The sequence below is a fragment of the Pieris rapae genome, chromosome 18 (assembly GCF_905147795.1).
Source record: "Pieris rapae chromosome 18, ilPieRapa1.1, whole genome shotgun sequence".
Lineage (NCBI taxonomy): Eukaryota > Metazoa > Arthropoda > Insecta > Lepidoptera > Pieridae > Pieris > Pieris rapae.
In genome coordinates, this window is record NC_059526.1 from 2,888,027 (window position 1) to 2,905,445 (window position 17,419).

The 17,419-nt window shown below is 33.1% G+C and overlaps 1 protein-coding gene across 2 annotated transcripts; it reads right to left on the minus strand.

The window, feature by feature from the left end:
• Positions 1-136: 136 nt before the first annotated feature.
• LOC110995059 (coatomer subunit beta) lies at positions 137-17,378 on the minus strand. Of its 2 annotated transcripts, none has more exons than XM_022262030.2 (20): positions 17,219-17,378; positions 17,048-17,142; positions 16,548-16,777; positions 15,132-15,301; positions 14,657-14,864; positions 13,696-13,833; positions 12,627-12,825; positions 11,054-11,199; positions 10,202-10,342; positions 9,246-9,401; positions 8,529-8,614; positions 7,614-7,798; positions 6,992-7,167; positions 6,461-6,593; positions 6,135-6,281; positions 5,062-5,223; positions 4,150-4,295; positions 2,240-2,329; positions 1,820-1,972; positions 137-374 (listed from the first exon to the last, which is right to left on the minus strand). In XM_022262030.2, the coding sequence occupies exons 2-20, from the start codon at positions 17,136-17,138 to the stop codon at positions 285-287; spliced, it is 2,847 nt and encodes a 948-aa protein (XP_022117722.2). In that variant the 5' UTR covers positions 17,139-17,142; positions 17,219-17,378; the 3' UTR covers positions 137-284. The 2 variants fall into 2 exon arrangements, with proteins under 2 accessions (XP_022117722.2, XP_022117730.2); XM_022262038.2 differs by having other exon boundaries at positions 17,048-17,157; positions 17,219-17,369.
• Positions 17,379-17,419: the final 41 nt, after the last annotated feature.

The following is a 17,419-nucleotide window of genomic DNA, read 5'->3' on the forward strand; positions in this document are numbered from 1 at the left end:
GAATTTTGAAAATAAAGGGACACAATTCTGTTTATTGACTCTCAATCATAAGTAGCCAATAAACTTCAACGATCCTACAAGAGTATTTAAAATATCCTTGAAATAATCAATTATGAAAGGTTAAAATAAAAATATATTTACTAGAATAATATTTATCAATTAACATATACATTCACTTATAATACTCATTGACAATGTTTCATGATAAATGCAAATAAAAACAATTTTGAATATTATACTGTAAATTAGAATATATTATAATCACTAAATTAGCTTACGAAGGATTATGCGGCGGCGATAACGTTTTCCGACAGCTTCTGCAGAGGTGATTTCTGCATTAAGTTGATTTTATCACCAAGACTGAGAGCCATACCCTGTAACACAAATAATTACAAAATTATTCATAGAAATAAGAATAATTTAATCCAAATCTCTGTCCGTCTCTTTCAATCACAGCGTAAACACAATTTGACAGAGAGAGATACTTCAATTAAAAAAATATTATGTCTTTTACAATGCTGTAACACAAATAATTACAAAATTATTCACAGAAACTAATTTAGTTTTATTACATCATTTTATCCAAATCTCTGTCCATCTCTTTCAATCACAGCGTAAACACAATTTGACAGAAAGAGATAGTTCAGTTAAAAAAATGTTATGTCTTTTACAATGTGTGTGTACTTAATATAAAATCTTGCGTTATTCGCATACATAGGTTCAGGCAAATTTTTAAATTTGTGAATATTTGTCTCAACATTGTTTAATGAAAAAATAATTTAAAATATGTCTCATATGTCTAATTTTAAAATAGGCACAATCTTAGGCAGACACCTATCTATACTTTCCTCAAATTATCGCCAAGTCACATTAAGATGATCATTTTTTTTAATTGAATAATATTCCAACTAAAACTTTCATCAATATCAGTTCAGTAATTTTAAAGACATTTCAGATTTTATTGACAGGTATTTTGAAGTTCGTGTAATTTCTTTATATTATGTTTTTATTACAAATATTTCATGATTATAATTATCCAAATCGGTCCAGCCATTCTCGAGTTTTAGCGAGACAAACGAACAATTCATTTTTTTTCGCTGCGGTAATTTGCAGTCTCCCCTAACGCTATGAGCGAATTTGTTCTGCGGTGCTGTCATGTGGAATGACTTCCCATTGGAAGCATCTACTCATCTTCTGCCTGGAGTTACTGCCGGTCTTCTAGTTCTCGAATATGGTGACGTTTTAGTCGACTCACACACTGTGTAATGGTGAGTTAACCGCTCTTTATATTTAGCTGCCAGTCTCCCGATTTCCTCTTTGATAGTTCTCATTTTTATGCGTTCGTGAACTTCGTTGTTGGTTATATACCATAGTACTTTTGCAACTGCTCTTAGGATTTTGTTCTGTTGTCGCTGGGGTATGTTTATGTTGGTCATCACTTGCGCTACCCCACAGTTGGATGCCATATATCCAAATGGGCTTTAGGATGACTTACATATAAGAAGTTTGTTATCTAAAGAAAGTCTTGAGTTTCTTCCTAGCACCCTTTTTTTTTTTTTTTTAATTCGAGGTGGAAATGCATTTGCGCATCCCCTGCCCTAGAAAGTTGCAGGGGTATGTTGGACTCGACCCACACCAAAATCTCTGCTATTCAGAGACTGGGTGAACAATACCCACTAAAAACACCTCGACAAATACCTATAAAGCCGCGTTACAGAGGCTCCGGGTTCGCTATCACATTCTACCGGGGTTCTTCCTAGCACCCACTAAAGGATTAAAAAATCATTTATAAATGTATATAAATATAGATAAATCTCACTTGGCTCTTAGCTCGTATCCGCACGTGTCCAACAACGGGCCCGTTCGTCCGATGAAGGGGACTCTCAATAGAGAGGTTCGCGAGCGCGTCTTCTCCGAATATGGATCGTGCGTACAGATTGGCCGCCATAAATCCACATTGACCGGATAGAGCCTGCAAAATAATACATAAACCACGTTTAAACAAATTCTTGGAAAGTTCTTTACTAGACGTCTATTAAACTAATAAGGATTTAAACTATTAATTATGGTTGAAGAAAAAAAAATTTTAGTCATACAAAATAATTTGTTTCATTTATTGTTACGTAGAAGATAGCTTTCAAAAAACGTAATAAAATAATTTCAAAAATTCTACTGTCATTAACTACGAATCCAATCGAGTTCAATTTAATTAAAACAAATTCATGACATATGAAAATACCTTATCTGGTGTGAGACACTTCATGTTGGTGGAGGCTAACAAATGATCCAAGTATACCCGAAGGTCAGTAATAGTTGTGTTCACGGATACCTGCAATACACAATATTTCAGCATTTTACTTAAAATGGAATAATTAAAACATGGTGTTTAGGTACTTGTATACGGTTCCTGGGCCATTTTTACATAGAGAATACAATTATTCACATATAATTACTGAATCCGAAAAAAAACAAACCTTTTCAATATAAAATTTTACTTATGTCATAGCTAAAGCATAACACTCGATACAGTTTTGACTCTATTTTGGTTTATTGAGAGAAATGAACCAAAAAAACAGGTAAAAACGTGCACTTTAAAATTATTTTTACTTTGTATGTTTTTTGATAGTAAATCTTATTACAATCATTAAACATTGATTTGAATGGTTTCATCTTCAATCGAAAATTAAAATCACACACTTAATAAAATATTGTTCAATCGGTCTCCAAAACACAAAAACAAACGTTTTTATATCTGTTTTTTATATGAAAAGATACTACTAATTACGACCTAAATATCGAAATTTTATGCAATATAAAAATTAAGTGAGGAGAATGAGCCTTATTTTTTCAAGAAATATAAATGCCATAGTCTCATATCAATAATGTTGCTTTCATAAATGAAACTAGATATTTATAGAGTGGATTCTACTTATTCAGTAGCCTAGATTGTCAACTGTCAAATGTCAACTATCATAGTGCCAGACATTATTATTTTTTACAAAACAAAATAAAGCATTATACGCACTGGTTCAGTGTCTCTGTTAGCGTTAATATACCCAGTATTTCACGACAAATTGTACCCAAAGGGGTTTAATATTTTTTAATACAGTTGCTCAAAAAGTGGCATATTGCAGGGAGGTATAGCGTTCGGAAAGTGGGCTATTACACACTCGTGCTTTTTCTTTGCCATTCCCGCACTCGTGCGTTTTCTTTGCCAACTGTCAAAACAATGTGTATTAAAAAGAAAAAACCAACCACGAAGGTTTTATTAAAGAGATTCATAGAAGTTTTTATGATATATGATTTCTAAATATTATAATAATTGGATTCAGTAAGGTCGATTAGGTTTCTTTTCATTTCATATCAATTAAAAAAATATTAAAAAGAATTTTATAATATATGCAAATACGTATTTTTAAAAAGTTTACTAATAATTGGATTCAATAAGTTAGGTTAGGTTTATTATATTTCATATCAATAAAAAAAATATTAAAAAGAAAAAACTAACCATGAAGTTTTTACTAAAAAAAATCACAGAAGTTTTTATGATTCATGCAAATATTTTAAAAAGAAGCTACTATTTGTTTAAATATCAGATTTAATGATTGGACTCAATGAGTTAGATTTGGTTTTCTTTCAATAAAAATAGTCTACTGAAGAATTGGCTGTATGGGCCAAGTTCCCTTTGCCTACCCAGAATGGGTGAAGAAAAGAAAAAACAAGCTTTGCTCATATTCTTTGCGGTTGGCGCCATTTTCCAAAAATGTTCTTTCGAGTTGAGTTATTTGTTGCACAAAATGAGTAATTTCGACGAAATTTTTTTTTTGAATGAATACCACCCGAACGCAGTATAATTGCATAAAATGCTTTGGAGAACAATTTACCGGAAACATATAAGTCGCTACATATCTACGTGCAACGAATTTATTCCGTAGAGAGAATAGAAAAAAAAGCAAATAGTTTAATTAAATTGCTTAATTTTTTCGCAACTGTATTAAAAATAGTCGTTCAGTACACGTGCGGAACCGTCATTGCAACTTGTTCCGACTGTCAACCCTCACCTTCGGCTGCGCCTCGGCTCGGGTAGACATTCGTCGGAACTCGTTGCAATGACAGGCTTTCCGCACTTGTAATGAAATATACTATTACCTTGTTCTCCCACTCAAACTCGGCCCACATGCGTCTGAAGTCAGCATCAGAACAGGCAGCTGGGTGAATGTAGTCCACTATGTCTATGTGTATGTCGTTCAAGACAACCACACCGCGGTCCAACGAAGCGCCACTCACTTCATATACTGATAACAAATTATCAATATTATATAATGTTTATTTATAATTTTCCACGCACAAAGGCCATGACACGAACTGTACGGTAAATACGTATTGGAAGTATATTTTATTTTTTCCTATTTAGCTAAGTTTGGCTACCTTTGGCTGAGTTTTTCTAACGATTTTACGCATTATGCTTGCTAAAAGTTATTTATTTTTTATTTATTTACATAAATACATTTATTATCCTTTCAGACATGTATGTACTTCTGTTCATGTTCTTATTTTCTACCTTTGTTTATTCATTATGACACACTTATAAATTATGTAAGGGATGCCGTAGACAAGTAATATTTATGAATAACAAGACTAGTTATTAAATCTTACATTTAGAAAAATACATTTAGAAAACTGACAGCGCAGAGTTAGTTAGACACCAATATTTGTAATAATTCTTATTTAAAAAATACAACAATTTCATCGTTCGGCTTCTTTTTCTTATATTTAATAACATCTGATGTGATGTTCCCCGCGTTAATTTCAAACTTATAATCTATTTTTTTTTTGTAAGGTTCGTGGGAATTTCGTAATCTGCCGTGACGTAATGATGAAACTCAGCTGCAGGTATTAATTGGTTGAAGATTCGCACAACTCTAGGATCAAGTGGAAGGAACTTGTTCTTCCTTCCAGAGGTGAGAACAGCTCCATATAAATATTCATACTAGACATTTAAATACATATAAACCATTAATAAGACCATGAGTAAAACTGTATACATTTCAAGAGACATACCAATATTGCCGAAAATAATTCCATTCTCAGTAGAGGCAACCTTGACGTGCGCGCGGATAGTGGCAAAGTCCCGCGGGGCCAATACGAGAGGAGACGGGCGCTCCACTAGTCTTAACTCTCCCAGTGTTGCCAACTCCACGGTACAGTTTTGAAGGGTGTCGTCTGGAAGAAAATAATATATTTATGTTAATGTTATAAAAGGATCTAGTTTCTTCTTCTCAGGTTAAGGGTTTGTCACGGTGGCGTTTTGTTGCTGAGGAAGATTATGGAACCATTAAGGACAGATCGATCCACGAAAATATAAGATCACTAATACTCCTAGTGTCATGAAGTGTCAACGTGTCAACTGTCAGTACTGGTAAGTGTCAAAATCGTACGAGTTTCTGAAACGTGAACATGACAATACTTCACCTAATACAAACTATGCGTGCATATGACATAGTTATTTGTAAGGTAATGTGGCTAGTAGTCGAGATTTCATAACAAGGGAAAACTGTATAAGTATGCAAATCATATGAATAATATACGGTCCTACTTCACAAGAGTCAGAGTCTTGTACCACAATTTAATAATAACTTTACGTATAAGTATTATTTAAAAACAAATCACTAACAAAATAATAATATGATTAAGAGGAGAGTATAATGTCAAAACTTTTTTATTGTGAACAAAACCAGATCTTCGTGTATCGCTGCCTTCGTCAGATCATTAACATATACTGGCCCAAATGCAAATGGCAGCCAAATAATAGTTTTATTAAATGCTGAAGGTAGAAATGGGTCCATAGGCTCCGGAGGGATACAAGTACCATTTACAAGCCCTCGACTGGAATCCTCAAGGCGAAAGGAAACGTGGCCGCCCAAAACAGACCTGGCAACTGAACATCATAGCAGAGACGAGGGAAGCTGGAATGGAGTGAAATTAAGAGGGCTACCCGGGGCTGATCAGACTGGTTTTCTACGCTGGATCCCCTCTGCCCCACTTGGGGGGACGTAGGACATAGTACATTAAGTCAAGTATGGCAATATTAAAACTATTTTACACTTATAAATTACATTGAAATCTTAACATACCTGTCTGATTAACGACGAGTACGTCCAATACGATATCGTACTGGTTGACAGATACAATGGCTTCCGCGTACACCGGATCCGACAAACCGGTCAATTGACGAACGCGTGACAGCGAACCTGCGTTTGCGTTGCTCGGGGGTGTGCGACCTAAAATTCATTTTTCCTATAAATTGCTGTCCAAAAATATTTCACTGTAGATTTGGTCAGCGATGCCAAGTTTAAAAATCAATTTAATATGTAGCGATTTTTGGATAAGCAAAGAATTAATTCAGTTCATTACTATAAACACAATTCTCCTCTCTTTCTCTATCTCTACTAACTCTTACCCTGCACAGCCTTGTTAAGAGACAGCTCAAACATGTCGTGTTGTTGAGGCGCTGTTGCTCCAGCCAACATCCCGAAGGAGATGCCTTGTTCAATCTCCACTTTACGCTCAGCCTTCTTTTCTGTCTGCTCGTTCTGTAATATACAAAAGTCACAGAATCTTATATATATATCACGAAATAAGTTTTCATTCAATTAGTCAATTAAACTCTGCTGAGATAAAAGTATCACTTTACAAAGTTACTTCATGATTTTAGGTTAGATTATTCTTTTGATTTTTTAAGAAAATGAACTGTAAAATGTTTATTTTAACGGTTAGAATAACTTTATTTCTCATATGAATTAAACAATTCGCTTACTGAGAAAAACATTACAAGACTAAATAATTATTACTAGAACGCACAGAAGGTACCTATACAAAAATTCACAAAACAAATACAGTAACAAAAATGCAGGTAGACACAACAAACTCGAAACGGTCAACCAAGCAAAAACATAGGTTTAGTTTAAGGGTTAAATGGTGCTTAATATACCTCAGCATCAGGCATTAGATCCGGCAATGCTCGATCAGGCAACGCGAGCAGGGCAGCGAGTGCCTTACGAGATCCCTGCAATAGAGCACTTCGCACTACTCCTGACTGCTCCAGACCTGCGCGTGCGCACAACGCCGCGTGCTCTATATCATCCGTTGTTAGACCACCGGTTTCGTCTGAAATTGGATGACGCAATCATAAAGGGGAAGAACCTTTAGTTTCGCTGATAATATTAGTTTAAGAAACTACAGTCGACTTTTGATAATACGAAAGTCAATGGATCAGAGATAAATTTCAATTTACCAAAAGTTTAATATGTATTAATATTGATTTTGTTCAATTTATCGAGTATTTTTCAAGGGCTGACTAAACTGAAAAGAATATAATACAATATTATGATATTTAAATTGCCCTAGGAAACTGTGAAAAGAAGATAATTAATGAAGCAGTATTAGTAATTACCAAAAATTATGATACGACATTAGGAGATTTCACGCCTAATAATTTTACTAACATAGTTATAAGTTTTACTATACTAACAACATATGGACTTATTAATTGGTCTGAAATAAATGATTTTATTTATTATTTATTTATTTATAATAATTCAAATACTACTGACTTGCATCGAGCTTATGGTAAGCTACCAGCTGCGCAGCCAAGAGCAGAGCACGAAACCTCTGCTGGGGATCTTCCAGGCGCAGAGCGAGCTTGCACAATGCAGAACAGGCGCATGCAGCAGTGAAACTCTCACCCGATCTCACTGCTTCTGAGAGACCGTTTTTGGTGGACGTTGTCGTCGACGGCCTATAACACGATACGTTGCAAATTTCTATTGGGGCATGGAAAAGATGTTCCTATTTCCTGCTATTCTTTATTAAGATATTGTATTACTTATTAGGTCTATTATGCTGTTATATGCCTATGTCAAAAAAAGTGTGTGTACTTATGTACACGCGTTAGAAGTTATACTTATTTGGCGTATGGAAACACAATAACTAAAATGCATTAGCTAGTAGTAGTAGATTTTATATAAATAAATAATTAAAATACACCAAAATAATATTTATTAATTTCCCACTGTTTAATTGTACTGTTAAGAAACACGAGTTCTAAATATAAAAAAATAGAATATACAACTTGAACATAGTTATCGATTTTCATACCACCAAGACCTAACTTTACGATGTCGAATTTAGATGTTGGTGTGCGCGCGCATCGTAAAAATTCACATCTATTTTCTCCATCGCGCCAAAATTCAAGTTATTTGGGTATGTACTTTTATTTTTCAGAGCTTTGCTGACATTTTCTGAGAGAGGAAGTGGTTGGGGGAATAATTGCAGTAAATGTGCTGTGTACCTAATACTTGAACGGCCCCTAAGCCAGGGTGCATTTATATACATAGTAGAAATGATTTTTTTTCTCAAAAAAATGGCTATATACAAATTTATTATTTTTAATTCATTTACATATTAGGAAAGGCGATAAAAATAACTAAAAAATATCAATTGCGAATATTGATTCTTATATAACTTACTGCTGTACACTGAATGCGGATTGGGTGACATAAGCCCCATCACTGGTCACCAATTGACGTGGTGCCTCTGGCTTGCTGGCCTCTTCCTGGCATTAACATACACGGTAATAAGACACTTAATTAAAAAAAAATGCTTTACAGTCAAACACATATTAATGTCCTGCCCTTAGCGGCTTATCTGTATTGAGACTTTGTATATGATACCTAAAATTAAAAAAAGAACAAAACAGGTATTTATAAAGTGTTTAGTTAGCAATAAAAATAAAGTCGACGACGTGTGTCAGCCACCGGAGGCTGATCACCTACTTACCTATTAGATTGACAAATGATCATGAAACAGATACAGAAATCTGAAGCCCAGACCTAAAAAGATTGTAGCGCTATTGATTTTTTTTTTGTTTTAGTTAGTAAAGTATTTTACTTGATTATTCATTGCATTAAAACCCGCCCCGCATCGTAAAGTTATAAACATGATCATGAAACAGATCCAGAAATCTGAAGCCCAGACCTAAAAAGATTGTAGCGCTATTGGTTTTTTTTGTTGTTTTAGTTAGTAAAGTATTTTACTTGATTATTCAATGCATTAAACCCCGCCCCGCATCGTAAAGTTTTAAAAATAATCATGAAACAGATCCAGAAATCTGAAGCCAAGACCTAAAGAGGTTGTAGCGCCACTGATTTTTATGTATGTCATGATTACAAAGCGGCCTTACGTACCGATTTGGCTTCTCCATCATCAGCTGGCAGTAAGTCAGCAAGTACATCTAATGCAGCAGATGCTCTTTGGGGTGTGTCCGCGAACTCTGCTACCAGCCAAAGGGCTGATCGGGCGATCTTTCCCACGCGGATATTTTTCACGGATTCCAGAAGTTTCTGATAATAATTTGTACATTGTATCGTATCCTAATATTTTAATGTTGGTCTAGTATCTTAAACCTCATCCCCGTCATTGTGCATGTGAATTATAATAAATATTATCTAAGTTAGATGGACATGTGCGGAATTAAACTTGGAATCGGAACTGAAAAGTCTCAAACCCAAAAATTAATGTATCTATGGAATGCTGATCACCTATTTGCCTTTAAAATAAAAGTGATCGAACAAATCTCGATAATACAACACTGGATTAATAATTTTTGAATAAAAATACATTTTATATACAAAATATAGGAGAATATAAGAAATTTATTCATTCGCACGAGAATATAAGTAACTCTTCATTCAACAGATTGTTGTAACTGAATGACTAGCAACGCCTGTTGTATTACGCGATCTATTTGCGCTTTTGTAGAAAATATCATATATTTATAGCTTAAAGTTAAGTATGATTCTTGTTTGTGTACTTTCTTTGTTTACGTAACTATTGAATTTGATTATTGAAGAAGTTGTCCATAGACATTTGTTTAATAATTTAAAACGTCTTTATGACACCAAAAATTGTGTTGGTTTGTATGATATTCCATCACATCAAATTATCTTCCTTATAATTAGTTTGTAAAGTTGTAGAACGTAGTGCGGATCTATTGGCTTAAAACCATTTTGAGTACCAAACATAACATGTTTTTTGCACAAATCTCTTTTCAAAGAAAAATATTTCATACCTTCAATAATATTTCTTTTCAGTGAATGTATAGTGAACTAATATAAATTATATATAAGTAAAAAACCGATACCTCATATATAGTAGACCGCAGATCAGGGAAGGAGTGAAGTGCATGCCTTAGGAACAGCATCACATCTTGAGCCGCAGTTTCTCCACCATCACCAAGCTGTTCTATCATTGCTGGTGCCACGCTACCAGCTACTTCCGGAAACTATAATATATGTCCATAAATGTACAAACTCATAATTGTAACTAAGCATTATGAACGTATTACCGTCCTTAAAGTTTAACAGTCGACTGTCAATAATTTGACACTCGTTATTTGAATCTCTTGATAATTTGAATATTTTTTCCATCCCTTGAAGTACTAGATAAACTGTATAATAAAATCTATGTTAATTGGTCCCCTCATTTTTGAAGTTGAAGAAATAGTATCAACCTTGCCAACATGCGGTAATTTGAAGACTGGGCTTCCTTGGGTGAATCATATATAGACCCATTATTTTTCAAAATTCGTTGGATAATAGACTTAAGTCACTCACTCAAAAAGATTACGGATTTCTTTTCGAAATAAAAAGTACTCTTTTCGTTAATACATAATAATAATGTGTATAGAAATAACAAAACATGAAGAGCAGTTTAAAAAAATCTGCTCTCAGGCACTAGATGAACTATGATTATAGCAACATTAAATGGCTTTTTATCGTTTCCGTCATTAATATCCAAGATTTAGACCACGGTCAATCAAATCGACACTGACAGTTGATCGTCAACTAATAATTAATATTGACACTTTCGAGATTTCGCCATTTTATAAAAAATCATCCAAAAGTTTTCAGGGCCAGAGTCATACCTCATTATAAACAAGAAATTAAAAAAAAAATTATCCGTATACAGTAAATCTTCTGTAATGACAGTTTACCTTGATAGCAGCGCGATGCATAGCGCGAACCAACAGTTGTCGGTACTTCGTAGCGTCCTCATGCTCAGCACTGTGGGCGCGCGCACATTCCTTACGCAAAACGCTCACCAACTCCTCCGCGTGACGGGGCGTCGCCAATTCCAAAGCTAGATAAAAAAAAAGAACCATTACCTAAAATCTTGTACAGTACTAATGTATATTAGTAAAAAAGAGCCTTCTACACCAACTAAAACAAATGTTATCAATATACACTCTTTTTTTTACTAATTTTAACACCTACAGTGAATACATGGATCAGTGACTTAATCGTGTATTTATTACTAGTCTTGGTATGGCTGATTATTTTTTATTTCCGTTGCTTTAATGTTACTCAAAGATATTGTAGTATCTTACCGTTATTTAAATGAGTCAACGCTAAATTTTACTTTGACTTTAATTAACATTCGATATTTTAGGTCTTAATTAGACAAAAAAAGTTATGCTTTTCTAATTAGGAGATAGAACGATATTTTTAAAAATTTGTTGTTTTAGTTTTTAGTTGAAGATAAATTCATATGTGTACTAGCGGATCCGACAGACGTTGTCCTGTCTACACGTCTTTAATTTCAAAATTTCAATTTTTAATAAGCCATTTTGATGAAAATTATTATTCAAATGTTATGACAATATCTGACGATCCAGCACATGGTCACACACGATATAACACAATGATAACACAACTTTTCTTAAATTTCGGGACAGACTAAAATTAAAATTCGAATATTATTTAAAATTTGACACTGCGATGGTAGCGCCGTCTGTCGGATCCAATGTAAAACATTCCAAAATCAACAACAACTAATAAATTGAAAATTAATTAAAAAAACATTGTCCAGCGGACAAAATTGTGAATCTAAACCATTCCCAGATCCCCTTGAACACACACAAAAAATTTCGTCTAAACCGGTCCAGTCGTTTAGGAGGAGTTCAGTCACATACACACGCACACAAGAAATATATATATTAAGATTTACATTGAAATTTATCGTTATGTATCAATTGAGTGATTTATTATTACTATAACTATCACAATACCAATCTAAGCCATACAAAACAATTTTTCTATTCCATTTCGTTCATAATTAAGCGAAAAATCATAAAATAAAGTTTAGGGCGTAGAACTAATTATTTTGGGGTATTCGTGTTTTTTTCAATCGGAACAGTAGTTATACACATAAAAATATTTCCACTTAGCAATATAGAATATAGTAAGGTAGTTAAAAATACGTAAAACGGCAGAAGATGGACACGAATCTGATATAAAAACAGTAATTTACTCTTGTAGTATGTTTAAACCAACACAAATTATATTATTAATCTATGGTTTACTTTACCAAAGATAAATAATATAATTTGTGTTGCGTTTAAAAATGTTTTGGTTATATTACATACATGTAAAATTAACTCAAGTAGATACGCATTCCAATTTTCATTCCGCACAGACTAAATAGTTAATCGAACCATAGATAAATAATATAATTTTGTTGTGATTAAAGCTAAATTATTGACAGATTCACATCACTCATTCACTCACCAAGATGCAAGGTGTGACGTCTAACGTCAAGATCACAGGCCGCCAATACCCTCAGGACATCCATTGCTAGATCAGGCAAAGCCCTGGCTGCAGCCGCGCCTCCCACAGCCCGAAGCGCACTCAACTTCCCCACCACTATTAACTTCACATTATTGTCACTTTCCTTCACAATGAGCTCAATGTAGCAAGCTGCCGCTGCCTGCGATAGCAAATATCATATGTTAAATATAATTTAAATTAAATTTAATCAGTTAGTTAATTGTATTGACTACTTTGTTTGTTTGTTCCTTTTTGTAAATCTTTTTATTATAATGTATTCCATCTGTGGCTATGTTCTCGGTGTATTTGTTTGATATTATATGTATTTTGTGTTAGCTGTAGGAGTACAAAAAATAAAAATAAAATAAAATTCATATGATCTGTTATAATTGGCTATTTTATTTCGCTAAACTTTTTTTAAATTTCCGATGATATATGTACTATTAAATTTTTTTTATAGAACAGGGGGCAAACGTACGGGAGGCTCACCTGATGTTAAGTGATACCGCCGCCCATGGACACTCTTATCACTCTCCATTGAGCTGGTCATGTAAGCTTTATTTTTCGTCACTTTTTGATGTGAAACATCTATAGCCGCACGTAAACCCGATTTCTGGCGTGGCGACGCATCGCCACGCTATATGATATACAGTCTAAATGCAGTAGTAAATTTCACATTAAAAATATTTAATGAAAATAATGTTTATTCAACAAATAGTCATCGTTATCTGGAAAAAATCGTAATATTTTATTTTATCATCATGACATTATTTAGTTTCTATCACACTCTGTTCTTTTCTGCATATTACTTTTACAAAATAATTTCGATGTTTCACATCTGCCAGGCGTCCCGTGACAGCTCACATTTTTTTTTGTCACTTCTTAAAGTTACTTTCACCAATGTCTATGTTAAATCATTTAAACCTAATCATCCTATATTATTTCAACCATATCTTTTGTATTTATTTTTAAGCCTATAAATGCACGTTCTGTTGTGCCACCCGTTATCTATACTTAAAAAAATTATTACCTTAAGTGCAGCAGGTGCGTTGGATAATGTGATGAGTGTGCCAGCAGCCTCATAACGCACAGCGGCACTTGGGGCATTCAGAAGACCGTACACTGTACGGATAAAACGGGAACGCTCGCTTGGGTTCACATGGCACACCTGAAGAAATTATTTAATTAATACCAAAAAAAAATATTATTATGTATATATAATAGTTACTATTGAACCAAAATAATGTTTTATAGAAATAATATAATATATAAATGGCAAAACAACGTTTGCCGTGTCAGCTAGTGTATTCATAAAAATTATATTCCTTATTTTTTTTTACATTAAGTATCAGGATGTCGAACAACAATGACGTAAAAGTGTTATCAACATAACAGAAAAGGTTATTTACAAATTTCAAATCAAATTACATTATTTTTCTATCGATTCTATTTCACTTTGTATGTTCCTATCCATATACACTCAATAGTATCACTGAAAATCAGAGCTGAGCTCATAAGGCTTGCCAAAGTATCTACAGCGAACATATAGGTACATATATGGATGAGACCTCATCAACACTTCACTCTATGTGTTTTATGTAGTTATAACTTTCTTTGTTATTGTGTTAATTTGTGTATAAATATTTCTTTCCTTACAATTTCAAAATTTATAAAACGTAAATCAAGTATAACTAGAAATTAAGATGCAATTTAAAAAGTTTACCACATTAGACATTAAATTTTACCAACGGCAAGAACCAGTCTGTTGCACAGATCCCCGTTATCCAGAACGTTGCGCCTACTGAATGCTGTCTCCGACAGTATCGACATATTTGTATGTTCGCAGAATGAATTCACAGCAGCGATATTGTGTATATTATGTGTTTAATTTTTATGTACTTTACTATATTATATTAAATGTTTCTCGACATTATCGTATTGGCATAGGCTGTAAAGATAATGTGTGTATTTCTGAAATAAATAAATTTTACCTTATAGATTAGTTCTACAATAACTAATTGCAGGATATCACCAAAGCCATGAACCGAGTCTAGTCTTGAGGAGAGATAGGACAGTGCCCTCTCTTGGTCAGCATGTAGCAGCATCAGGAACGCATTACGCTTGCAAGACATGTCCTGTTCACCTTCCAAGAAGTTAGCCACCAGTTCTGGGGCATCGGGGATTAGGAACTCAAAGTTCCTACAAATTAAAAAGCACATATTTTATGATGATGATGATTTTACATCATTTAATGATGTAAAAAAAATTTGAGAAACAATAAAAAAAATTTATTATTATTATTACTGTACATATTATATCTCATGTTGTATACTGGGATGTTCCAATCTTTATTAGCAGTGTTAGCAAAAATACAATGTTTTACATTAATATTTCAACTCTATATAATACAATAGAGTATATAAATTTCACCTCAGTTAAAAATGAAAATAAGAAAATAGATTGTACCTGAAGATTGTAAATATAGCAAGGACAGCATTTCTCCTCACATATGAATGTCTATGTTCAAGACAAGCTCTGATTGCAGGCATCAAAGGCTCCAGTAATTCTGGTTCTTTCAACTTACATAAGAAGCGTAGTGTTGAACCACGAAGAAACTCATTTGGATGTTGAAGATCCTAAAAAATATTATTACTAAAACTGTTTCTACAAAATGCCATCTTTACAGTTCATCTCATGCAGATAGATGTATTGTAAATTTAACAAGTTGTCACATCATAAAATATTTTTTTTGTAATGACATTTTAGAGCAAGTATGGGCAACCGTCTGGATCTTCTCACGCACTTAATGGGTTAACGTTTGTTTTAAGTTTTTTTGGTTTTTTATTGTTAATTGTTTTTCATTTTTTGTACTCTACCCTCTATTGGTGTTTCTTTATTGTTGTCACTCATTAGGGTTGCCTGGAAGGAATCGCTTGTAAGCGATAAGGCCGCCCTTTGTCTTATAACTTTTGTAACTGTTTTTTTTATTTTTGTTATGTGTGTTTTTGTATAAGGCGATAAAGGATAAATAAATAAACCTTTGAGATATTTAAGTTAGGTTAGGTAGCCATCATTTCTATATGTTGAACAATAATTCAAGTATTTTTTTTAAATTTTTGAAAGAAAAAACAAATTCAAGCAAACACACACTTCTTGATAAATTCTCCTTCTGCAAATGTTTTTAAGGCCTTAGCCAATTTTAAGATAAGTATAAAACTAGCTTTCACAAGATTAACAAGTTGTGATCGTGGTTTACGAAACATTTGTTGCTGTTTCTCCAAATTTGCGGTAAGCTTCTGGATTTTGTCTGTTCTTAAATGTCCTGTCAGTGAGTGCAGCATAGAATATTTAGTTGAGTAAAGCCTCTTAAAACTGCATTCTTTCATTACTGAAATGGATTCATTACACAGCAAACAAATACAATAAAAAAGAATTCTTCAGTAAATTTTTCTTGAAACTGACGACCCTCTGAATTTATTTTTCTATTTGAGAAGCAATAAATATGTACATATATATATATAATTTTGATGTGTCGCCCATGAGTATATGTATCTAATGTAATATTTTTGGTTGGATTATTTCAATAGATCTCACCAGCTGGATAATATCTTACAGCAGGCCGGATTCGGCCCAGCGTGGTTGCCCATATTTGTCTTACTGCTTGCAGATTAAATAAAAAAGTCTCACAAATGGCCATTTCCAATGACTATTGAAGGATTTATAGGCCCTACCAGTATAGCAAAAATACATTCACGAAAGTAATGCTTATTAAAAAAGGTAAGTTTAGTAAAAAAAAAATTAAGCAAAATTTGGCTTAGACTATAACAATAATAGTGGCTCAGAACTTTGTACAATTACGAATATTGACCATAGGACCATTACCTTTCTATATGCATCACATACAAGGATCATTTCTTGTAAGAGTTTGCCATCTGGTGATGTTTTTGGGACAATCTCCCAAAAGATCAATAACAACTTCTTTATTGTATGGTCTTGCAATGGCAAGACAAATCTAATGATAATCATCAGAAGACCTGGTATTTTTTCACCAGATAAAATTATACCAATTGTCTTCTTTAAAGCTTCAATTTTCTTTTTGATATCACCCTTTTCTGGATAAAAATGTCATATATGAGTATTAATATAACTTGTATATTATAATAACATGCAAGTTTACAGAAGACTACTATAATTTAAGGTGAATTTATAAACTAAACATTCAATCCAAATTGAAGTTTATGTAGACACAGAAAGTAGTGCTTGATATATTGATAGTATTAATTGGTGTTAGTGTTAATAAAACTTAACCCTTTATTGAGCAATAGGAAATATAAAATATTATAATGACAATTACTAAATATTTACATGAGCATTACACATACCCAGATCAATTTTAAGTTGCATCTCATTGTATGGCTCAGTGTCTGTTGGAAAATTAATTAGAGTATAACAAGGCTGTTCTACGCCTGCCATTTTGCTGGAACAAAAATAACTAGATAAAATGTTTATAGTAATAAACAATAACTATTTTCTTACATACTATTAAAACCAACCTGTGTGACTTATTTGGTTCTAAAACAAGTAATTCATAAAGATAGAAAATTTTATGTAATTGCTCAAAGAGCAATTATAATAATATTAATAATTACTAAAGTCTACTTTAGCTGATTTTTTATATTTATCGGTAAAGTTAAGTGTTAAAGTAATGAAAATTGAAATACGTGTCACGAAATTACGAATCGCAATTATGTTTG